The sequence below is a fragment of the Diadema setosum genome, chromosome 7 (genome assembly GCF_964275005.1).
Source record: "Diadema setosum chromosome 7, eeDiaSeto1, whole genome shotgun sequence".
NCBI lineage: Eukaryota > Metazoa > Echinodermata > Echinoidea > Diadematoida > Diadematidae > Diadema > Diadema setosum.
In genome coordinates this window covers 3,257,641-3,284,942 of record NC_092691.1, presented here as the reverse complement: position 1 = coordinate 3,284,942, position 27,302 = coordinate 3,257,641, and the positions used below count along the sequence as shown (strand labels likewise).

At 37.2% G+C, this 27,302-nt stretch overlaps 1 protein-coding gene across 1 annotated transcript; it reads left to right on the top strand.

The window, feature by feature from the left end:
- The first annotated feature begins 15,516 nt into the window (after positions 1–15,516).
- On the top strand, positions 15,517–27,210 carry LOC140230576 (uncharacterized). The gene is made up of 8 exons (XM_072310717.1): positions 15,517–15,807; positions 16,260–16,523; positions 17,950–18,174; positions 19,159–19,260; positions 20,233–20,472; positions 21,513–21,597; positions 21,901–22,068; positions 27,200–27,210. Exons 1-8 carry the CDS (start codon positions 15,517–15,519, stop codon positions 27,208–27,210), a joined length of 1,386 nt encoding a protein of 461 aa, XP_072166818.1.
- The last annotated feature ends 92 nt before the right edge of the window (positions 27,211–27,302 follow it).

The window sequence follows — 27,302 nt, the reverse complement described above, 5'->3', positions numbered from 1 at the left end:
CAAAAGAAAAAACTGCTCACTTCCTGTTTCTGTGTGCTAAGCGCCATCCAAAGACTAACAGCAGGCAAACATTGGTAGCCTTTGCTCAAGAAGTAGGCCTACATTAACACACCTTATCTAATTCATGCAAAGACATTTATGAGCAGAAATATACCATACTGTACATCATGTCCTGTCAAGAGCTTCCAAATTGTACAGTTCACAGTTGTTCATCTGTATTCAAACAGATTTTTTTTTCATACGTTGGTTTGAAACAATTTATGTCGAGTTGCATGCATTAGACGGCCAGAAATTGAACTTTGATTCTGTGTTCTGCTGGACCACAGTGCCCCAGCTTCTTTAGACACACTGAGACAGACTGTTATGGGTAATGAATTACTTACGTTCACCCAAGGTTAATCAGGATACTAGATGTGAAAATCACGAAGATGAAGAAAAGGTTTCTGTCACATCACAAATTATACATTAATGCTAATATCTAATAAGCCGCCTCCCAAAGTTCAAATTGTCACACTTGAAATCTTGCTGCAACAGTAACATCTCCTAACTGACCTTGATATTCAAAGCACAGACTGGGAGACAAAGTCTATGGCATAGTTAAGAAACCACTTCTGGTATGATGTATAATATGGGTTGTGCTTCACTGCAACCCAACACTTGCTTTACATACATGTACATAAATGCATGCTGCAGTTTTCACATGCCAGCACCTGAGCTTCTCACATACGCCATTTTCACACTTGCACCAGGGCTCATTTGTTATCACGTTTCTGAAACGTGTTTCCTAACATATTTGGAGTCATGGATCATTCTGACTAGCCGACTCTCCTAGAAGACGACTACACTGTACACACAAATGACATTCCATGGAGCGTCTGTTTCACACACACCATGACCTGTTTACATGAACATTCAAGTTATGATACATACTGAACAAGTAGGGGCCTACAACTAATGTATGACAGTAAAGTGCATACATGATCAAGCTATGCTTCAACACTCAATCATATTTTAGAAGTCGCGCCATTTACACCGCACTAACATTCTCAGAAGAAAGAAAAACTCAAGAGGAAATTTGAATGCTTCTGAACAACCATTAATACTGGTGAAGCATGTTTGTGAGGAACAAGATTTATGTTTGCTTTAATTTCAAAACCTATAAACATGAAAATAACTCATCCACTGACATTAAACTTGTTCTTCATGTGTTTGCAAACAGGTTCTTTGGTAAATCTGAACTGGTTCAACTGTGTCCCTGGCCCAGAACAGGCAGGCAAGTACGGAGTCGTGGGAGAGAGAGAGCGATGCACAGGTCTTCACAACAAATTCATGACTCACTTCATCTCAAATTTCATCCCAGTCCCTCCAAGGCACTGACGGTTCCCTCTGCTTCCAGTTATGATAATCTGTCCTCCTTCGTACTCGTCTTGTCTCGTAACCTTAGGTTTCCATGTCACAATTAACATGGCAGTGATGTGTGTTGGCATGGGAGTCATTTTCTTTGAAGTGTAATTTTCAATTAGGGCCCACTCATTTCTGCGGCTATATGAGAAATTATTACAAGGGACTGGATACCCTCTCTTTGTTACAGCTGTAACTGTGATGATGACTTAAGCACAATTTTGAGAAAGTTTTGAAGACAGAGCTGGCTATAGAAGAGTATCACTTCAGCCTGGACATGGATGCAGCCAGCAGAATGTGGGACAAGTTCCGAAGTCGTAATTTGATTAAATGGCATTCACATTAAATGGTCTCCACATCATGTGGCTTGATATTTTATTTCCATGAAATTAGATCATTGACATCATGTCTCACTGAGAAATTTTTGTCACAGGCCCGTTTCACGGTTAGGCGCCACTTTTCATTTTTTTCAGTTTTCAGTCTACTACACAGAATAAGAGTAGATTCATGAAATGTTTTGATATGCATATGTTAGACCCCCATGGGGTCTACCTCCCATAGCATAACGAAAATGCAACTCCAAAGCATTTGCTCACAGCGAGGCAAGATGTGCCCAAATCGGACCCACTGTGTGTCAACCTGGCAAACATCCCTTTTTTGCAAACTTTGCCATTCTGTATCATATCTAGCTATGAGTTAAGTGAGCATATCTATGTTAAGTGTATGAGTAGCCATAATGAATCATATCAGAGTTAAAAAGTTTGAACTCCTTTTTGTTACATTTTTTCCACCCCAAAATTCTCTTGGTGGATGTGACATTGTCCGTTCACATTTAATCATCTGCTTATATGGGTTGTGTAAGTAAGAAAACAAAGGCAAGTCTCAGGAAAATAATGTAAAAGTAAAGTATAGCTTTGTATGAGTGACTGTAGAAAGTTTGTTTGTGCTTCAGTTCCATCTGATGAAATGACAGTAATTTGAAAACAAAATTTAAATGTCCGTTCACATTTTTGTCACATCCACCAAGATTTTATAAATCTATAACTTTTTAATGGTTGAGATTATTTCTAAAATTTTTGCATAAATCAATGATACACAGTTGGGTGGCTATCCCTCTGAAACAATTTAGGATTTGAAATTCAAATGCTTTTTTTATTTCACAAAACATGGTGTCCGTTCACACATGTCACATCCACCAGCCTTTCTTGTCAGAAACACATTTTGGTGTGCATCTCAGTAAATACTGGTCCAATTAACTTTAAATCTCAACACATTTTAGACTCGTTAGTAACCTTATAAATGCCACTGATTTTGAGATTACTATGAAACTAAAAATTTGAAAAACTTAAAAAATATGTGAAATGCCCTGGTGGATGTGACATTTTAAGATGTGAACGGACATTTCCGTGAATATCAAGTAAAATCTAGGAACAACTTATTTTTGGGGGGACAAAATATGTTTAGATTTAAAAAACATGTCTTTCCCAAGATATCTAGATATCAGACACCCACTTTTATACCACATTCACTATAATTTTACATTAGAATACTTGTTCACACTGAGGATGTAGTATGATTTTGTCACTGTGACTGTGAAAACTGATGTTCTACATATTCTAATCAATTTTCCAGATAATTAATCTCAAAAAGGCAAAAGAATATAAATGTTATTTAATTACATTGATTAGACCTCTCCTGTATACTGTATTTAATAAGTTTAAAAATGATTGAATATGTGGTGGATGTGACATTTTGGGGTGTGAACGGACACACAGTATATCTCCCCAACGCACAGCATTTTTCAGTATTAGTTCCCAATGCTTCACGCAGCATCAAGACTTGAACACAGTGTGAAATGATCCACAACCATTGGAATGGTTAACTTAGATTGAGGGGTGAAAAAAAAAAGTTAATTGATTTATATATCACTTTACTGCAACTAATTGAAAATTGCCCTTCAACATAAGTAAGCACCGGTTATGTAGTGTTCTAGTAGTAGCCATGACAAAAAATAATGGGCATTCAACTTGATCAGATTTAAACCAGCTATCTCCTGATGTTTAGTTTCCAGTGAAGGTACAGTGAAGGTGATTCACAGAGATAATGGTATGGGTCCATCTCACTGAAGGGGTCCGTTTAAACCCACTTTCCAATGCATTTTTAGAAAAAAAGGAATTCTTGCATCAGCGTAGTTATTCAGTGTTTTAGGAGTATAACCAAATGTGTGATGAAAAAATCATGGCCATATAATACTCAAGCTGGATTTAAATCGACCATCTCCTGATTACCAGACTGGCGTCATATCCACTAGACTACCAAGCTTCCGCTACAGAGCCCATGCTAGTTCTACAATGTACATGTATGTGATCCTGTGCAGTAGATACTGTGTATTTACCTGGTATTCAAATCAATGAATTCTTACATCAAGTTGTTTTTAAGTGGAGCTGATTGACAAATTGCCCCTTGTCGATGTACAATAAGCACCAATTATTCAGTGTTTATAGTTGTAGTCCTAATAAAAAATCATGGGCATACAACTCTGAAACCAACAAGCTCCTGATTATTAAGCAGGCATTGTAATTCATATCCACTAAACTGCCTCAACCCCAACAGACAAACCAGTGCTCCTTCCAATTCTTTTTAGCAGAGGGTAAGTCAATATTTATGCAAATAAATAAACCCTTGTATCAAGTTGTTTTTATTGCAACTGACTGACAAATTGCCCGTTGTTGACAAAAATTAGCATTATTCAGTATTTGCCATGATTTAAAAAAAAATGCACTTGCTGTATGTGCTTCACAAGATTACATGTTATTAGCCAGCTATCAAAAGCTCTTTAGGGTTGTTCATTATTCCCAATGTTTGTTATTCTGAAACACACAAATTCCTTTAACTTACAGGTTCGTTCAGCGAAAAAATGAGAGAGGGTTTATTTTTCTGAGGCTTTGTAAATCCAAGAATTAGATAAAGGTCATTATTCCAAAGGTTCATAAATCCAAATATGAAATAAGGCATGTTATTCTGAAGGTTTGTTCATCTGAAGGTGTAACAAGTTTTGTTAACCCTAAATTATTATTTTTTAATCTGAATACATAATGATACTCATAAAGCAAAAAGGGAAATAAAGTTTGTTATTTCCACAAAAAAAAAAAAAAAAATGAATGGTCTTCAATTGACAAAGAATGGCATATCCTGGTGATGATATAGGAGAGGTGGAAGGGTGGTATATGGATGAGGAGGAGAAAATGCTTCTTTTTACAGAACACAAACTATACAAATAAAGATTTCATTTTGTCAATATGTAGGGCCTATGTATACCCTGTGCATTAACATACTAACAGTGGTGCTTCAATATCAACAAACTATGGCAAATTAGAAATGTGATTTTTAACTGACATGATAAAGTTTATGGGTGGAATCCTGGTAGGTGACATATGCGAGAGTTATTGTAGCTTTTGCCTGTGCTGTAGATTTACAATGCATAATGCACACAGGATCATGACCACATAATCTGCATTTTTTGTTATTATTATTGAGGATTGGTCTTTATACCAGGTTTTCACTTTTAAAGTTTGTAATAGGCAGAAAGTATAGGTAGGACGAAAGGGAAGATTAAGACTCACATTACTTGTACCTTTTCTTTTCGATACCCTGGGAAAACACTTAACTGCACATTGGGGATTTTGATCACAATAAAAATGTCACATTCACCATGTTGGATATCATTTACTGTGAGAAAAATTGAGTGCATAATTGCTCTATCAGAAACATTATGTATGACTTCATTGGTTAAAGAGTAAGGATGTCATTACTATGTTGATGAATTTATTGTTTTATTAATATGCAGTTCACATAAATTGAAGGTAAAAAAATGTCTGTTCACATTTGATTTTGTCACATCTGCACCAAGGAGTTTCAGGCATTCATACATTGAAACTTGAGAATACAACTGTATGTGGACCCTTGTGAGCAGTGATTTGCATTCTAAAATGTGGTTTTTCTATGTGGTTCTTCCAAGTAGGATTACTGTTACCAGTTTATGATAAAGAAAGATTAAAATTCGGAATTCTGTTCACAATTTTGGCATCACATCCCCTGTGTTGGATCCAATTTACTCTAAGAGAATTAAGTGAACTGTACAATTAACAGTGTACATGTATGTCTGCAAAAAGACCTAAAAAATACTTTGGTCATTCAGTGCATGTGAGCCAATAGAAATGTTAGTAATGATTTCAACTATTACTATTAAGTATAAATTGAAGAAGAGTAAAAATGTCCGTTCACATCTCCAATCCGTCACATCCATCACTTATAAGGAATTTCAGGCATTCATAACTTTTACAGGACATGGAACCTTGTCAGCAGTGACTTGTACTTTGAATACAGCATTCTTGATGGTACTGCATGCATTATAATCATTGGTTGCAATGCAAGGTGTGCAGGAAAACAAAATAAGGAAATTGGTGTTCCGTTCACATGTCACATCCACCGTGTTGGATATTACTGATATCATTTATGCTGACAAAAAAAAAAATGAAGCTTTCTTGTGAAACATAATTTGTTTCTTACTGTAAACTGACTTGTGCTGACTGTTCATTGGGTAATCACTTGGCTTATTTCTTTTGTTTATTGCTCAAGGTGTAAAATGTCCGTTCACATCTGTTTTTGTCACATCCACCACATCCTCCAGCTGAAATTTTAAATGTAAAAGTTGGACACTCACAATGTTAATATTAGGTGTGTGTATGTCCCCCAACATAAGCATTATCTCCATGAAATATTACACATCCTGAATGAGGAAGTGTAAAACAAGAGAAACTTTTTGAAGTCATTTACTCTATTTCACACCATATTTTTCCTTCAAAGCGGTGCAATTTTCCAATAAATCCAAATAAGAACACAAAATCTGGCACGAAGTTTGCTTAAATATCACTTAATCATGTTACAGTATCAAATTACCTGTTGGACACATAGTGTGTCAGCTCTGTCCATGGTATCATAGTGTTATCTTTCAGCAAAATTACCTTCATCTCCTATAGAACCATTCATAATATCAGATATTGTAATAATAATTAAGCTCTGGCATTACATTTTCCATTAAATTCACATTCTTGGGAATAAAAAATCAAGACATTCCATCTCTTAAAGAGAACTTGAAATTTTGACCCCTAGGTTGACAAAAAGTGGCGCCTAACCGTGAAACGGGCCCACACATCTTCATGTACACATACCTACATTCACTTGGGGGTTATTAAAATTTCTAGCTTGAAGTCTACAAACTGTCTGTCTTACCATTTATTCAGTCTCAGGGATTCCAACATAATCTTCCCAAGAGCTGAATTATACGTGGGTATCAAAATACAAAGAGACAAAAGAAGATTTGAATAATCACATTCTTTCTTTCCTGATCCCCAACCTTGGTTGGAAAGCAGGAGGGTCAGGAAGAGCCAAAATGAATACAAAGGGACAAATTTCCTCCACAGCAATCACTGACTTATCGGTGCACAGATGGGAAGGAGTGATATCTCTCTCTATCTCACCAATCCCACGACACAAGAGCGACTCCTCCAGAGGACCATGGGCAGGCGAAGACAGGAAACGCGGCATTAGAGTCACACCACAGGAAAGACAAAATCTGGCATCAGTTGGGATTTGATTTGGAGGACGGCCAATATACCGGCTCCACTATTATTCCAGGCGGCAATCCCCACGATTGTTGTACTCACAGCTCGTGCAATTGGAAGAATTTTCGTATGAGATGAACCACACTCTCTCTGTCCCAAAGTGTAGACAACACATCAACAGAGTGATTACAATGTGGCCAAATGTGGGATAATCAAAGGCTAAAATTGGCTAACCCTTTTGGTGTCAGGGACTTTGGACAGTGTGTACAAGGCTTTGGGTTTTTCTGTGCTAATCGGCACTCAAAGCACATGAAGGATTATTGAGCATTAGTAACTATTGTACTACAAATGAGAGCAGGTGATATAATGAGCCATATTTCTAGCTACTTCTTTAATAATAAACACTTGTGTGCTCTTCTTTATACCGACTGTAACGATCTAGTATCGTGCTCTCCCATTAAAACACGGTTATAACGAAATTCCGGTTACAACGAAATGATTATTTTAGATCGCAGCATTATCCACTCTTTGTTTTTTATTGATTCTTTGTTCGGTTGAAACAAAATTTTGATAAAATGAAAAAAAACTGCCGGTCCTGAGGACTTTGTTATAATGGGAATCCCCTGTAATACCATGAAGCTCCTTAGTAATACATTCTGACTAATCTCAACTACAAAGCAAATCTAAATACAACATGATACCATGGTGACTTTTTAACATGCAGAAATATAACATGGAATTTCAACAAGGCTCCACTATGTGAGAATGTCTTTTAAGAGTATTGTCATGGGGGCTATCTAAAGAATCTTCTAACAGCATAATTTGCAGGACCTGATTTCCTGTGAAGTGTGGCAAGATCTGATAAATACAGCAAAATAGCACCTCGGACATCGTTTGACAAATCAGAGTCAGTAAATCAGCAAAATGTATATCCTCATTTCTGTGAAACACAGATAAGCCACAGTTTTATAAATGCAAGAAATTATAACAGTCCTTTAGTAGCATTGTTGTTGTTGTTGGGAGTGAATCAAAATAAACATGTGTTGGGATGTCAATCATACTGGCTGTAGCCATAAATCAACAGCTGGAAAGAACTAGAGCGGAGAAAATACACCCCTTCATGCATGACTGCTTATCATTTGACGATCCCTCTTAACAGCCCTCCCCAGGGACGGTGCTTTTGTTTTCATTCATAATGACAAGAATCACTGATTTCCCATGCATTGATTTCAAGTATCTCTACAAGCCTCATAACTGTTTCAATTCACAATCATAATTCATGCATTGTCATCTAATCACTGAGCACTGAAAGGGCTGCATCCTAATATGGGTATAAAATAATCTTAGCATTAAAAAACAAAAATTTAAGCAAGCACATCACATTTATAGTGTGGTCACTTTGGTGATCACAATAAAAAATCCTGGCAAATAATGTTTCTTCAAGGTTATACCTGACTTAATCATTACAAAGGCACTCAGCATTATCCTACAAAATGTGATATAAGATGGTGAAAAGACAACATGTCACAGAGAAATATACTCAAACAAAAGGAAGCTAAAAGAAATGAAGCAAATGCATGTTTAACAGCAAATAGCCAAAATGTTGCAGACTACTATTCAATTTCAAATGTCAGCAGATCAATCCAGTGTGTTCATGGCACCTCTGACCAGCCATTATTGGAACATCATCCACTGTATCTGGTTTACTGATGAAGCACTTCCACTTACAAAATAATTACACATGTATCTCAAGGAAGCATTATTTAGAAGAACAAATCTTCTGCCATGTCTTTCAAGACAATGAAATTGAATCTTTTAGGAGACTTTAAAATAAAAATTCCTATTTTTCAACAATTTATTTTTGTTACACTAAGTTTGGTATAACCTAAACAATAGAAAGCATAGTCAATTATGAAGATCTCCTTTTATATCGTCTCAGCTAATCCACCAACTACAACAATTCATATCCCTTCTACATATTCTAATTTGATTTGCTTTCTATTGTTCTACTGCAGTACTACTTTCATAGCTTAGACATGATTTGATATCCCTGTGAAATATATGCTCTAATTATAATGATGAAAAAGAAAACATAGATCATTACAATCAAACCTATCATTTAGAGGAAAGTGCTGAAGCTGGTTGTATGCAATGCATGAATGAATTTAAAGGTGATCAATTAATTATTTTGATCATTGTATATATTCCTTATTTTTCTCCTCTACCCCACCAATCCCCACCAATGCAATAATCTTCAAAACTTGAAGCTGCACTCTACCTGGAAGAAGAAGAAGAATCCCCCTTTTTTCACTCCTCTCTCACCCGCTTCCTCTCTACTCAGCTCCTTTTCTCTTACACCATTGTTATTCTCAAGATGAGTCAGTGTCTACCTCGTTTACACAATTAACAAGTCTGAAAACTGCAATTCATCCAAGCATAAAAATTAAGTTCAGCACACCAACAACATGCCTCACTTTGGAAAGGCTAGACTGATCAATGACAAACCAGGGGCAATTCTTACTTCTTAGAATAATGCATTATTCTCTCATAATATACATAGGGTCAGCCGACATGTAACATATGTACCACTGTGGCATATTCTCCAACCAAATAGCATCTCAGAACACAGAGTGTTTAATAGCATACCACCACAGCACAGCCGTCTTTCGAGGAACAATCCTTATCAACTCAAATTCATGATGCGTCATACATGTAGGGGCCTATATTTTCGCCACACAGCATTCACATGTACCGGTTACCGGGATAGCACATATATAATACGTATGTTCACACTCCAACTCCATTGATACCATCATAACCATTGAAGATACCGACACTGTCGGCAGTGTCATTACTAGGGTCCTAGATGACTCCTATCGCTTAATATCTTTTTTTTTTTAATACCAACTAGTTTGATCTTGAGGACAGCGTAGACTAGAATAGGCTAACATTAAATCTTGAAAAGGGTTCTTTGTACATCAGGGTGACAGGGAGGTGGAAAGAAGATCAAATCCACACTGTACAATTAACAGGGATGGGCATTCATCTAGATCCAGCATGCACCCATCCCCGGCCTAATCTACATTTATCTGTTATCTCTTTCTCCCTCTCTGTTTATCATCACCAAATCGCTCCATCCAGTCATCCTCTGTTCCTCAAATCTCAATTACAAAATTAGACTGAAAGCCAGTCACCTTATCAATTCTACATCTATCCCTTTCCACCTATTTCTCCTCCTCATGAGCTGCATCCATGGCATTTGGAAGCTACATGTACGAGAACAACAACTGATTCAGCTACAACTCCAATGCAATGTATTGAACGAAACGGCTGGCAATCATAGCATGCCGCAGGAAACCCATACGATACCTTTCTCCACTTCAGCAAGGATGAGGTCGATGTAATCCTCAGATAAAGGTTCTCCAACAACCACGAGCATGAAGTGGGAAAGAGACGCTGGAAATCCAGCAGAAATGCTGGGCTGAGCTGCACTCTCCTCCACCGAAGCCATGTTTTGTTTGTTCCACAGACAACTTGGCTGGGGTGGCTCGAATAGATTCAAGCAAAAGGCAGAAGCTTTGTGTCAACGAGAGAAGAGATATCTATCGGTCCACAAAACTGGTTATAACCAACTGCGCAGTCTTGTCGAGGCCGCTGTACACGAGCTCCGCTCTGATATGATGATGAGAGAGAGATCGAGAGAGACCTCCACACACATCCACACATCAGCTAGCAAGAGTCGTAGGGTGCGCACGTGCGTCTCTCGCCCAGTCCGGTGTACTTTGTGATGGTAAAAGTGGGCAGGGCATTTGCTCGTAGTCTACTCATTCCAGACATCATTTTTTTTTTATATTCACTGTGCACAGCAGTAACCATCGAAGAGTGGGATTCGATTTGTGCCCTCTACGGCTTTGGACTGTGCAGCGTAAATAGGGCTCTGATTCTCATTTCTCCTCACCACCACCTACAATAGGCTCTTTGGATTCTTATACATTTAGTTCATTTTTTTCCAGTTTAGTTTAGACATGTGGGGCCTGTCAAACAGCTGCTCAACGACATAGCACATCAACGGGGGAGGGGGGGGGGGGGATTAAAAAAGTTGATATTATTCTTTAATCAAACCAGCCCTTTGATAAGTCACATTAATTATACAGGTCTACACACTGGATGTGCACACAAATACATTTCTCGATAAAAAAAAAAAAAAATAGTAATAAAATCAGACATTCTATTTTGTGATGGGATGAAATATTTCAAAAGAAGACACAATGTATAGGCAGGCCCTAAGTCACGAGGATGATACAGAATATATTATTGAAATGGATACTCGAATGTTTTCCTGAGTAACCATGTCCATTAGCTTCATTGAAATTGACTTTCCATGCAACTATCCCTTGGTCTTGAGGGAATACAATACAGTACACAGACCCACTGTAACATAGACTGAGCTATAAGATACAAAATACACAGTGGCAATTCTAGAATCACCCTATACATTTGAAAGAAGGAAAAAGTCCTGGCCATGACGGAATTGACAACTATTTGATAAAAAAACATAATTCCTCAAATGGTGGATCCCTTAGTACACATTATCAACTCATCACTTACAACTGGCCATGTGCCAAATAGCATGAAAATTGCGAAAGTAATTCCTATTTACAAGAAGGGGGAGAAGGATGATGTCAATAACTATAGACCCATATCTTTATTATCTTCTATTTCTAAGATTCTTGAAAGAATAGTTTATATCAGGACAGTACGTTTTCTTAAAACCTGCGACATATTCTCAAACTTTCAATTTGGATTCAGGGAAAATCACAGCACAACACACGCACTACTTGCCCTCATCGACAAAGTCACACACGCACTCGACACACTTTCACACACAATAGGTATCTTCTTGGACTTCTCCAAGGCCTTTGACACGATTAACCACGGAATACTTCTCGCCAAACTGTCTCATTATGGAATACGTGTAAAGGCCTTGGAGTGGTTCACGAGTTACCTATCAGAAAGATCCCAATTTGTATATGTTAACGGCTTTGACTCTCAAAGTAAAACAATTGCATCTGGTGTTCCACAAGGGAGTTTATTAGGCCCATTGTTATTCATTATTTATATTAATGATTTTCATAGATCCTCGGAGAAACTATCATTCATATTATTCGCGGATGACTCTAACCTTTTTTTTTTTCTCACCCTGACCCAAACATTTTAATAACAGTCAATGAAGAACTGAAAAAGGTTATACAATGGATATACGCAAATAAATTGTCATTAAATATTCAAAAAACAAAAGTTATGCTTTTTAGTAATTCTTTAGATAGCCTCCCAGGCAAAATAACATTTGATACTACTCCCTTAGAAGAAGTTTCTTCCTTTAAATTTCTTGGTGTTTGCGTCGATAACAAGCTTTCATGGAGGAATCATATTGATAACATATGTAAAATTATATCAGGTAACATTGGCGTAATGAATAGATTAAAAATATCTTCCTTCATCTGCATTATTAACTCTTTATTCTAATTTGGTACTACCTTATTTAAACTACGGGATTCTTGCTTGGGGTAATACATATCAGATGTTACTTGATAAACTTTTTTATTTTTTTTTTTAGAATTGTTTTTAATTTACATACCCGAGAACATAGAGATGCTTTGTTTTCTGACCATGAAATATTAAAAGTAAATGATTTGTACGTGTTTCAACTTGGCCAGTTTATGTTTAATTACAACAGTAACTTTTTGCCTAAAATATTCCATGATTCATTTCATCGAAATAGTCATGTTCATAACTATCCCACGCGACGATCCGACGAATTTCATCTTCCATTAATGAGAACCGCACATGCCCAAAATACATTTCTTTATACCGGACCCAGACTTTGGAATAATTTAGATAATAGTTTAAAAGATTCCCCCAAATTTGTTACATTTAAATACAAACTCAGAAAATATTTACTTTCTACTTATAATCTTAGATAATTTAAATTGTTTTGATTCATGCTTGAGCCTTCACCTGTCCTGATGTCGCAGCACTTGGCGTGTTCTGTGTACAGACTTCTGTTCTTTCTTCTCTCCTCTTCCTTTCCTGTCTTTTGTTCTTCGTAGACTTGTATTGTTACCGGCTTCTCTCCTCTCGGTACTGTCTCGCGTCTTACAGTGTATACGTGTGGGTAATCGAATGTGTGTACAAACGTGTTGTCCTTGTCATATTTTCCCGGTACACGTGGTTCAGTGAGCAGTGTCCGGGCACTAGCATTGGTATTCTATATTTTTTCCCCAACCGGTGTATCTCAAAATAATTACATGTATATTGTTATAGAATAGTATATAATTTACTCATTATTTGTCTAGCGATCCACGTCCGACAAGCTATGCTTTTTAGTGGATCACTATTTTCCATAATCGAATTTATTTTCCGTTCTCCCACGAAGTATTTATACAGTGTTTTCCTAAATATTGTACATGTTATATGTTGTTCTATAATTTGTCTCGTATATAAATTACATGAATCTTTTGCAAACGTTTGAACAATATTTCATCACATGTATACTTTGTACTATGTTTTTTTTGTTTTTTTTTGATTTTCGATGATTGGAAATAAACTATGATTGAATTGAATTGAATTGAATTGAAATTTCTCAAGGTTACCAACTGAAGGCGCTATTTACCAAAATGATAAAAGAAATACATAGGATATTATGCTGAACCGTGATTTCTCTTTGCAATTTTTTGTTACGAGTATCATATGTCTTTAATTTTGGATTAACTATTTTCATTTTTGCCACAAAGCAAAAGCAAGTCAAACCGTTTAAATAATACTTTGTTTGTCATGGATAAAATCTTTCAATGTCATCACATGGGAGCGCTATTCATTATATTTCTATATTTCGTTACAGTGTAAAGAAACATATTGTGGGACCTAATGCATTTCTTGGGATAGGTACATGTAAGCCTCTAATTATCACATCAATATTTCCATTGTAATATAATTTTGAATTGCAGACTGATGACATGATAAACAGAAAATGATACTATAGGCAAAACCTGAGTGGAAGATTCATAATGACACAATAAAAGTACAGTAAATCTTTGAAAAATATTTTCCATTATTTCTATTACAGGTGTATCTATTTTTTGATGCCTGTGTCATATGAAAAAATGAAGGAAATGATAAGAAAACAAGCAGAGTCATTCACAACCATAGGTTCTTCATGCTTTGCTAATTCAGCAAATTTCGGCCAAGAATCCCCATTTCATTCAGTCATTAATGTAGTATTGGACATGAAAATAGAACAAAAAAAAAACATGAGATGGGGATTCAGGTTCTAAATTTTATGAGATCATTAGGAACCCAGCTTGCATGAAATATCATTGAGCATCAGTTCTAAATGGAATTAAAAGATTGTTTGATGAAAATGGGTTTTTCAATGGTTGAGATAAAAAAAAAACCAAACAAACACGAAAGTGTTCTTGAATAGATAGATGGTGGGTACACCTTTTATAAGAACTTTGTTTTTTTTTTGTTTTTTTTTTTTGATATCTCAGCCATTTCACTTCAACTATTTCAACGACTTTTTAATGGAACACTCTTTTGCATCGTTACAATTACTTCTCTCTTATTTTTTATGACAAATTGTGCATTGTTGTTTTTTTTTTTGGTTGTTGTTTGTTGTTTGTTTTTGTTTTTTGTTATTGGGCCTAATATCATTCGTGCATATTAGTATAATAATGTGTTCAATGAACTGTCTTTTTCAGTTAGATGAAAGACAAATTGACACATGCACTGCTTGTATAATGTAAGTCATGGAAATAAAAGAACTATATTGAAGTGAAACCGATTTTAATCAAATAAACTCTTAATTCCTCTAAGAAATAGGCGGTTTCTAATCATCTCACAAAACTTAACACCTGAATCCCTATCTTACCCCAAAGGTTCTCCCATATGAACAGAAATATATATGTATATAATATATATATATATATATATATATATATATATATATATATATATATACACACAGAACTGGAAAACCCATTATGAGTCTATTGATTATGTGATTTCACTTTGAACAACAAGCTACTCGTACACTGTAACTCGGAATAATGGTAGCGGTATGCTGATATGGTGACGTCAGAAGTTGTACGAAGAGCCTTGTGTCCAGACAACGCGAGCAGCATGAGCGTGTACGCATAGTCCGCGATCTCCGGAAAGGCCCCGAACAAGAACGCAGATTCTGAGGTGAGCTAGCTAGCTTGCGCTAGGAACTGCGCTGCGGCTGGCTGTGCTGTAGAGTGTATCGTAAACCACGTAAACACTAGTCGGTGAAAGGCAGGCGTATTCCTACTGGAAATCCTAGTTGTAAGTCCACGAAACTTTCGTGAGTCATTCTTTTCCTCTCTTTTGTTTGAATTCCTCGTGAGTAAGGCTGTAAATAAGCGGGTGAAGTTCAGGTATGTGTGATGGAAGAGAGAATACGGACACAAAAATGGAGAGGTCAACAGTACCGGAAACGACAAAATCTGAGCAGTTACGGGTAGTCGGTGGGAAGCGGTGTTTGGCGTTCGGGTGCTGTAACTCGTCTGTGAATTCGAGTTTTTCCATGCACGCAATGCCGGGGAATATGCCAGTCGGGACGGAACAATTTTCACCTCTGCAGAAGGAGTGGATCACATTTATTGGAAGGAAGAGGAAATTCGACTGCAAGGACGCAAGAAACTATTCCAACATCATTGTATGTTCCGGACACTTCAAGCAAGAGGACTTCGACTCGACACAGGTAAAGTTTCAAACTTTCCACTTAACATAAAGAGTCAAACACATTGAAATATTAAAGCACAAGAGGGGCAAATACAACCATAGAGCATAGTGACAGGTGTAAGTAAGTACATTGTAATAACAAGTGGCGACTTCATGATAATGGCGACTTAGAAGGTGATCATAAAATACAGCAAAGCGCAGTAGTATCTAGAGCATACATTGAAGTAACCCCGTCGCGTGGCGCTGTAACATACGGTACGTATTTGTCCGTATGGGGTCGCTGCTGCAGTTTACATTGAAGCAAGATATATTGCATCATTTCTTATCATTTATTTTATATGCACAACAGAGTGGCCTTCAGAGTGTGCAGTCAAGATGTAGTTTTTTGTTTTTTTTTTCTAGGAAATTTCTAGACAGTATCGATATCATTACGATGATTTCACTTTTCTTCCACGATCCAATCTATTCCAGTTTGAGATGTTCAGGAGAGGCCATCGCAAAAGACCCCCCAGACTCCTTCCCGGTGCTGTCCCCAGTTTGTATGATGCAGCCCAGCCCTTTCCTCCAGCGTGTTTCATACCACCTGCTCTGGCATCGTCTCCGGAAGATTCAACATCAAACCAGGAATGTCACTATGATTCGCTTGGTGCTGATGAATCTGACTTTGCAGATTTAACTGACTGTATGGATTCAGCTACATATGATGTTAAACTTGAAGAGCCTGAAGAGTATGAGGTACAAATGTATAGTTATTGTTTTGTTTTATTCAACTTCTAAATATTTCATGGTTTTACCTGCCATTTACATTATATGCTGCCTGCAAGTGTTTTGTTTGTTTGTTGTTGTTTTTTAGATGGGAGTAATTTAACTATAATTTATGCACTTAATGAGGCTATAATGACCACAATTAAGATAATTTATAGGCTGCAATAACCAGTTAATTTTTTTTTTTTTCATTTCAGGAATTTGATGTACAGTTGCATCCATTATTATAATTTCTTTTTTCTTTTGTTTTTGTATTGTAAATGTACACAGTGTCACTATTGTGTACTGTATGTTGGTATTGAAACTTATTTCATTGAAGTTTTGTATGTAACTTATACATTTTCATTAATTTGTTCACGTATCAACCTGCCACTTATCAACTAATTTATTTCTTGACAGTTTGCCTCTGTTGTGACGAAATGTATGTCGCCTCAGAAAAGACCTTCTGCATCTCCATATGACTATGTGAGAGAGGAAAAGAGACAAGAATGGGTATGTACTATAGGCAACTCCTGTTATTTCCTTCCTTATACATTTCTAATACTTTCTAAACCGTATCATTGTTATTATATATTGAGTCATATTGTTATTATTGCCAGAACGACAATGGTTCATCCGCCTACAGCATGTGGCTTATCCGACCCCAAATCTGCATTTGAGAAGAATTTGCTATAAAACTGTATAATTGTACTTTTTTTTCTCTCTGTTTCGGTCATTGTTGTACCCGTGCTCCCCATCTTAATCTTAAACTCAATTTTAATTGGGACCTACGCTCAACAAGCTCGCTTTTAAGTAGGTTCCTTCATATTTCTTTAGCATTTTTTTCACAGATTCCAAACCTCATAGATCGACCACTACAGTATATGTTTTATATATTTGCAATATTTTATGTATGTCTCCAGCTTGATATCATGTACTTCATTTAATTTTGTTATATTTAATGTATTTTTTCATCGAGAAATATGAAAATAAATTGAAATTGAAATTGAAATTATATGATTGGCAGTTTGTTTGTTTGTTTGTTTTTTATAGTAAAAAAAATGTTATAACCAATCAATATATAGATATTTATAATACAAGTAATCACTTTGGTACCAGATTTTTTTTTTCATAGTAACAAAATCTATTTATAATCATGCTTGTTGCAACAAGTCAGCATCCCCGTCGTATCCCCATGCTACTGGGTCTTCGATTTTCAATGCAGTTATGATTTTGTGCCAGAAACAGTATAAACTGATAAATGGGGGAAATATGTATGAATCACTTAATTTCAAATTTCTCTCATATGAAGTATGGGTATCTTGTGTTATTATTGTAAGATACATTTTTTTGTATTTATTTGATGTATGTTTTACTGTTTTGGTTTGTTTCATTTCTGTTATTTGGTAATTTTCAGGAAAGTGGCCAAAACAATCTCAAGTTTGTGGACAGCTCTACTCAAACTCCCATGCAGCTGAGTACTACTTCATCTACCCAATACAATGTAGAGTGTTGTGATGCTGCTGTACAAGTTCCAGAGCCCGATGCTGCACCTTCATCTCCTGAGTGTGTCAATGACCTTAATGAAGCACCTCATCATCACCCAGCTCAGGTCCATTTGGATAAGACTTCTGTATTACAGGTATGTTTGTTTGTTTGTTTGTGTTGCTGTTTTTGTTTGGGGGGTCAATGAAAAGCATTTTGATAACTTTGTACATGTAGGCTGCAGTTTTTCGTGACGGATTGGCCATTTAAATCTTTGCTAAAGTTTTGGGAATTTCATAGTATTTTAGGTGTATACTGTATGATATTCTCTGCTGTTGTTTTGAGACCATGTGACACTGTGACTGGTCATTTGTTTAAATTCGTTTATTTATCAATGAGTTCTTTTTGAGCAGTTTGACACCGTTGTGACAACATGCCTCTTTACAGAGAAAATAAACTTTATTTTTTTTTAATCTTAAGGATGTATATATCTATGCATTTTCTTGAATCATATACTGATATACAGTAGATTGATAATTATACCCCTTTGCACACATATTGCACAAGGGGATAACTCTGACAGTGGTTTGCAGGGTGGTTTGGCGTTCTGTCGGTCCATCAGTATATGTTGCAAAATCTTGTCAATTGAAGTACGCCTTCAGTTTTTGAGCAAGTAACCTGAAATTTGGCACATATGACCGCTGCTGCTGGTAGATGTGCAAGATAGCTTCTTTTTTTTTTCTAGTTTGGAGTAATGCATTCTCATAGTGAGTGCAGATGTAAAAAAAAAAAAAAAAAAAAAAAAAAAAATCAGAACAAGCTGTTGTGGATCGAACACCTCAGTGTTTTAATGCAGTTCACTTGAAATTCAGCACATGTGATCACTATGATATGTAGTCTTGCTGGACACTTTTTTTGTGAGTGGTTAGTTTCAATTTCAGGACAGTTGGGCAACTATTGCCATCATATTTCATCAGTCATCCCTAATACATTGCCCATCTCTTTAAATGTTCATCTTTTTCTCCACAACCAATGGGTAGATTTCAACCAAATTTCTTACAGATCAGCCTTTAAGGAAGGGGAGCCAAATTTGTTTATGTGATGGTGTATTTTTAAATTTCATTGTGTATTCTGAATGTAGGAGGACGTTACTCGGATAAAGAGTGAGGAAGAGAAGTCAGTCCCATGTGATCTTGGGTGGGTCATTGATTTCCCATCTCCCATCCAGCCTCAGTCATTTCAGGTGAGATTTCGCTGTGTTTGTTTTGCTTGTTTACTTACATTGATTCTTATACCTGATGAATTTATGATCTTTACCTCGACTGCATAGCAGAAGTGAGACACAGGCATCTCTTTTCCTCCTGTGGTATTAGTGGCAGCAGCAACATCAACAATTTGGTGTAATATCTATAATTTTCATCAGGTTTGAACTATGACCACCAAAGGCACACCACAGGTACATAAGGAACAAAAAAAAATGTTGGTCAATTTGGAATATTGGTCAAAGCTGAAAAGTTGAAAGGTCAAGTGGTCAGTTAACTTTATGTGGTAATCACTGTACTGGTAGTAGTGTTATGTACAGTGTACTCTCATTAACTTTTCACAGCTTTGAGCTGAGACCATAAAACTCACACCTCGGGCACATCACATGATGATGCCAATTGAGTTTGAATATTGGTAAACACAAGGTCGAAGGTCAAAAGTCAATGAGCTTACAATGAAAAACACTATACTATATGCCAGGGAGACATCCCTTCATTTTAACAAGAGGCATTTGCAGGGAAACATTAAAGTTTTAAATGCTTGAGTCCAAGAGAAGGTGCATTCCAGTGTCTTTTGATAATCATATTAACAGATCTTAAAAAGTGACTGACAGATTTTTTTTTTTTTTACTTGAAGGGTTGCTTGTTTGTTTGTTGTTGTTTTTTGGGGGGTGTAGTATCTTGGTAACTTGAAAAAAAAAATGTTATGATATATTTGGCACATAGAGGTGTATTAGTGAGAACATATGCAATTATTACGGGAAAAATGAATCGACACAATTAACATGCATTTGCATAATATAGTTCCTTAAACCCTGTGCTTTATTTGCAAATAGGTACATACATTGTATACTGTAGTGCTTTATTTGCCACGAATGTCTGGAAACATATTGCCAATGAGTAGAGATTGAGGAAACATTAACAATAAAACAATAACAAACTGAATTCTTCAGGTGACAGATAGCCTACCGCCCTATGCAAGTCATCGACAAACTTCTCACACAGGTCCGTCAACGTCAACCCATAATGATCGATCGACTTCACAGAGATCACCAGAAGATTCAACAACTAGTCAGGAATATCAACATGATAAACATGATGCTGATGAACCGGATTTCTTGGATTCAGTTGACTGTATGGATTCAGGGATATGTACATGTGATGCTGAACATGAAGAGCCTGAACCACATGAGGTAATCTTTATGTTATGTTTTATGTTGCCTAGAATGTTTTGGTGTTAGTTTATCAAACTTAGTATGGTTGCAATGACCAGCATTTAAACTTTGTAGACTGCAGTTTTCCATGATGGAATAACCGTTTAGATTTTGCTCAAGTTCTTGATTTCTATCTGCCCATCTGTAGTGTTTTCATATTTGTTTTGTTTTTGTCTTGTTTTTTTTTTCAATATTTAATGTGGTATTTGGTGCCCCAGTTTACAAACATTTTTTTTTTTTTTTTTTTTTTTTGGGGGGGGGGGGGGGGAGGCCTCTGGGTTACCCAGAAAAGGATGAAACTGATTTACACTGCTTTATACAAGAGGATATTGTTTGTCTTAATGCAACAATGGATGAGTGGTAATGCATTAAATAAATTGTATCATTTCATTGATTTTTTTTTCTCTCTCTCTCTGAGTAGGTAACCAAACTGTATAATTATGTGCTGAACTCGGTGATTAAAATGGGTTCTAATTGAATTACTGTACAAAATGATAATGAAAAAAAAAACTTAGAAAAAGGAATGCTACAGATTGCATCGTTATCATTGCTGGAGTACTTTTGTTTATGTCATTTCATGAAGCATTTTGTTGCACAGATATGCTCTCAGCCAATCAGATGCAAGGATTTCACTAGCTTATAACAGTTTGTTGGAAACTGACAAAACTCTTCATGAAATGCCCCCCTGGAGTGCCACCATGGCATTCATGTTGGACTGAGGCACATTGCTATTCGTGAGTGAGCTTGCTAGGTTTACAACAAGGTCAAGTTTGGATAGATGACTGAATGCTGATGTAAGAAAAAGTTTGGCAAGTACTTGGGCAGATGTCTATTGGAAATGCATGACAAAACAAAATTAGTTTGTCCTCGATGGGTTATGGTCGATGCACTTGAAGGGTTGATGGTGACATGTAATCAATCCAAATTGGTGCTCTTTTAACAAAGCCTGTAGTAGCCTTATCTTAGGAGTGTAGTCTGGTCCTTGTAATCACTAATAGTGTACTCATTTTTGTTTACAGGTTACAAAGGCATTGCCAGAATCAGAGAATAATGGAAATGTTGATCAGAAGATGATTGTCAAGATCAAAGAAGAGCCTGATTGGGGTAAGTTAAAGGGAAAGTTTGCCCAAGTATACATGTGGATTGAGTGAATGCAGCAGTATGAAGAGAACAGTTAAGTGATTGTTTGAAGAAAATCAGACAATCTGTTCAAAATAATGAATTTTTAATGTATTAGTACCTTATCACTGGATGAGAAGACTACAGTGGTTGGTTATGCTAATACATAACAATAACATGGAAATATATTAGAATTTCACAAACTTTAGTTTTTTATGAAAATAAGATGAACCTTTTACCTCTTATTGACATATGCTAAGAATAATGTTGGTGACATTGTTTTATCAGGAGACTATAGTGACACCGCTGCTGAGATGACGTTTCAGGTGAAGAGGGAAGCGGCCACACTGGCTGAACCCGAAGCTGCTGCGGCGTTAACTCCAGACAATGCAAAGAGCTGTGGAGAGTCAGAATCCAGTGCTATGGTGATAAAAAGGGAACACTCGCAGTCAGAAGGTACCTATTGTTTTGCGGGGGGGGGGGGGGGGGGGGGTTATCTGTATGTTACTCCTGCCAACTTGAGGAGGGTGCAAAACACAGTCCGCTTGGAGACGGAGCACAGAGTGTTTACTATCCAGAAACATTTACACCACTGATGCATGTAGGAAGTATCTGGATATTCCACTATCCAATCGCTTTGAAGCCACTGTGCTGCCATATTGCCATGCACATTGCCAAACACTTGTGTATGGAGCCTTCAACACCATGTGACCTTGGTGACAATCTCTGCTGGAAAATGTGTGTATGTCTGCATAGTGTGTGCACTGTGACATGGCAGCATGCAGGGATCACCTCCCTGCAGCGTGGCAGCTTCAATTGTTTGTATGGCTTAACTGAGATATCCAGATACTTCTCATAGAGATTGGTGATTTATAATAAATACAGCCAGCAATTACATAGTAGCACAACTTGCTAGTACAAGTAGACGATAGGAAAAGTTAAACAAACCACAGCTGGGCCCTGTTTCATAAAAGATGTTAAGATGGCAACTCTTGCTGGAATGGCAACTTCCAATAGCAACAGCCAATCAGGAAGCTGGATTCTTGTCGTTACTATGGCAATTGCCATTCCAGCAAGAGTTGCTATCATGTCAACTTTTTATGAAATGGGGCCCTGATGGTTTTTACTGCGAACAGATTTATAGATACCCAGTGTAGCACTGAAAGTCAGTTGACAGATTGAAGAAAAAGCATTAGTGATATGAACAGGGCTCCTAACAATGTTTAGAAGAATAGAATTTATTTCATTTAAACATTACAATCATACGGTGGACTCCCGTTATAACAAAGCCCTCGGGACCGGCAGTTTTCTTGGTTATATTGAAATTTCGCTACAACCAAACAGATAAACAATAAAAAAACATAGAGTGGATAATTTTGCGGCTTGAGTTTTTACTTCGTTGTAACTGGAATTTCGTTATAATCGTGTTCGTTATATCGAGAGTGCACTGTACAATAAACCATGTGAAAATGGGCAGGTGTGACAGAATACTTCAGATGTTGCATAATGTTACTAAGAAGTAAGAAAAAACGTTGAAAAATTTAAAGATAAGCACATGCAGTGCCTGACAGTCCTCGGACATCCTAGTGTCTTGAAACCTTTTTGGACGGGGTAATTGTCTTAGACCTTTACAGTATATACAGCACACAGGTAGATTTCATGTGGAATGCGTGTTAACTTAAATGAGTGCCCAATCTGAGTAGCAATAGCCTGGTGTGATGACACTGGACAAAGCTAAGATCAATGCTGGAACAGCATCAACAGACTCATGAACATTTTTTTTTTCTCAAACCAGTTTTCAAAAATTGCTCAAATAGCTCAGAGTTTTGGTTGCTGTATATGGGGTACGACGACTGGACTGAATTCTAGCTTGGGGAAAAGTAGGGGAACTACGCTGTATACTCTGAAGGATTTCAAAGAGGTCACAAGTGTAAGTGCTTACGTCCTTGAATGAGATTTTTGTACCCACCATATCCCTCTCGTCGTAGGTGTATTAATAGGTACCTGGCAAAGCTAGGGTGATAATGACAGGGCTGTCTGGTAGAACAAAGTACCATTGAAGAGGGTACCTTGGATATAACTTAGACTATAGTTTTATCATTATTTGACTGTTCATCTATGATACAGACATTTTTGGAAATCGTGTTTTATTTCACTGCTGTTAATTTTAAATATCAAAAGTCTCAATAGTGAGACTGTGCATTATTGCGTAGGAGAATACGTGAGAGATCCCGCCTGCACGCATGTGTTCAATTCATTCATAGCTGTGTTCTAGAAAGAAGCAAAGCAATGTGATTCGACATAATTTTCACTGAAATTTTACAGTTTCACCTCAATTTCAGGAGTGTTTTACCCATTATTACAGTTCCTGATACTTGTATGTCAAATGAAAAGCTGAAAGAAACGACAGAGAAATATCTAGTTTCTTTGATTTCTCCGTCTGTTGCCTTGCTCTTCTCAGCCAAGGTTCAAGCACAATGGGCTACAGGCAGCAGCCTAGCTGCGTCTGCATGAGAAGGCAGTACGTGAAGTACTTAAAGGACAAGTTCACCATTATAGACATGTGGATTGAGTGAATGCAGCAATAAGTAGAACACATCAGTGAGGGCTTGAGGAAAATTGGACAACCCATTAAAGTTATGAATTTTTGAAGTTTCTGCTCAGTTGCGGATGGATGAAAAGACTACTATAGCTTGTGATGTCACATGTGTACAACAATATAAAGAAAGAATAAAGAAAAATCAACATATTTCCATTTTTCTCGCAAAACAAATGAACACTCGACTTCTCTCTTTCAGAAGACAGGGGGAATAATATTATCCTTAACATACGTCAGTAACAAGTGGAAGAAATATGCACTTTATTAAAAAAGTAAAGTTTTGTGAAATTCTCTTTTTATTTTCATTATATTGTTGTACGCATGTGACATCATACACTGTAGTAGTCTTCTCATCCAGCAGTGACTGCGCAGATACTTAAAAAATTCATAACTTTTGAATGGATTGTCCGATTTTCCTCAAACTTCCACTGATGTGTTCTACTAATATTGCTGCATTCTCTCAATCCTTATGTACATAAAGGTGGACTTGTCTTTTACCAAGCTGACCGCGTTGTGATGGCCAGTAGCTAGGGAAGAAAAAACCTAAACGAGGTGAAACCTCACCGAGACACTTGATTGCGATTCACTACTAGTGACAGTTTGAAGTCAGACATAGCCAAAAATATCTTCCTTCCCGAGTTCTTGATGCCCTGCCAGGCTCTTCGATGTACTACAGGCAAGACGATCGTAACGTACTGAAAACACATGGAGAATCTGTGCATGCAGCTAAGGCACTGAACCGCCAGGATCTTTAGAACAAAGAATGTGACTATGCTGCTGGCACCTATTTGTGCACAAAGAGTCCAATCACTACATCATATTTGGATTGACAATATGAAAAGGACAAAATGTGACCCGCCACGACAAAAGGATCCAAAAGTCGCTGACAGCTGAGCCAAGAAAATCGAGTTTGAAGTCAGAACATCAAATTTGGTCAAAATCATAAAATTTCTGTTTTTGGCACAATTTTGTAGTCTACTGGTTCGTCTATTATCTGCCAAAATTTAGAAGCAAAGTGATCAAAGAAAGGGCAAAATATTAGCATTTTTCTGGGCCATGATTTTCTGTCTTTCAGTGGAATAAAAACCTTTCTGAAGATTTGGATTTAGCACCACAGATAGACTCCACCCCTTGCAATGAGGGAGTAATCTTGTTGGTCAGTGCATGGCATCCTGGTTACTGAGTGGTTGTGCACAGACTGCTAGCGCTAAGTTTGAATGAACATCGTGGAGGTTGCTGAGACCATACCTTCTATTGTCAAGAGGTGAAACCTGTCTAACCTCCCCCTTGATCACGATCGTGTCGGAAGGAAAACTTTGATGGCAGTTTTCTTGAAGCGGTGATTTCTTAGACCACTCGACATATTCTCATAAAATCATCTATAAATCTCTGCAACCAAGTACTTTTATGAGTCATGTTATATGAAATTAAAGCAGAAGATTAAGGGAATAATGTCATATCCTTTTCCATAAATTGACCTCCCCCGACTTTCAGATCATTTTCTTGTTGCGGGTCACAAATTATCAATTGAGGTAAACCGAGGCCATGTGATCAAGCAGAGCATACCGGTTTATTGTGTACTGTAAAACAGGATATATTTGCTTCATGAAAATTTCGCGAATTGGAGTGGACGGCCTTTCTCGCAGCATGAAATTTTTGCGACTTGCCACTGGCATCTAATGCATACTGTGTAGGCAAGAACTTTTGTGCGCATTTTAATTTCGCGAATATTGCCGCTCGCAAAATTCGCGAAATCAAAATGCACGCGAACATTCCTTGTTCTTTACACCTACACGTGTACTTGCCAAACAGAAGACTTTGTATACTGACCTATCTTACAGAGTACTTCAACATTATGCAAAGATGTAGAGGCACAGACCAATTCCTGTTTGAATTGACATGCAGTAAACCACATCACCGTGCATTGTCATGAATTTATTTCCAGATGGTTCAAAAAGGTTCTGGCGGACACAGGTGTGGACACTCACATTTTCAAGGCAGGTCTATGAGAGTAGCTTCTGTCTCAGTGGCAGACAGCCTGAATGTTCCCATTACTAATATATTGACAAATGCAGGATGGGCTTCACAGAGAACTTTCAGAAAAGTCCATGGAAAGCTGCTTCCTGACTCAGGGATATTTGCTAATACTCTGCTGAACCAATAGCTGATCCAGACTTACAGAGATGTTGATTGTGGGACATGCACACGTGTGTATTTCCCTGGTTTGACAAGTTTGGGGAATGACAGCTATCCTGTCTCCCATGCCATTTTCCATCTGACATATAGGCTTAGGCCCGAATTCACGAAGGTGGTACAAATGAAACCATGCAAAAACCATGGAGCGCCAAGTGTCGCACGGAATATTTCGTTACGAAATTGGTCATTTCGTCGACAAAATGACCGTTTCGTTAACGAAATTATCATTTTGTGGACGAAGTGATCATTTAGTTACAAAATGTTGTCATTCCGTTACAAAATAATCATTTCATCGGCGAAATGACTGATTTCGTAATGAAGTACATGTATTCCATGTGACACTTTGCGCTCCATGGTTTTTGTCCATGGTTTCATTTGTACCACCTTCGTGAATTCAGGCCTAAGTGTCCTCTATGTTCTCATACACAGTAATGTGTAGTCTTGATATCTAGACTTACATTATAGAACAGAAAGATGTAATGATAACTTATCTTTATGAAATTTGATCTTTGTTTTATGAGTAGTAAGGCAAAGAGGAGATACTACGTGCCCTCCTCCCCCACCCATTACATTTTAATCTCACTAAGACTTTCATTGTGGTAAGTTCTCATCTTTATTTCGCATCAGAATCCTGTAGACGCTTAGTCACTTTAAAGATTGAACATGTGCGCGCAGGGCATGATCTCTCACATATTCTCGTATGCAGTTAATGTGTAGTCTCTCCTCTCTGATAAACAAAGGTCAAATTTTGAAAATGAAAGTTCTCATTTTTCTGTTCTCCTGTGTCTGCAGATGTGCTTTGATGATACCTTGCTTTCTCTCTCCCCTTTTCTGTCTATCTCTTCCATCTGAATGGGCCAACAGCTGCCAAACAAGAGACAGCCAATGGGCAGGG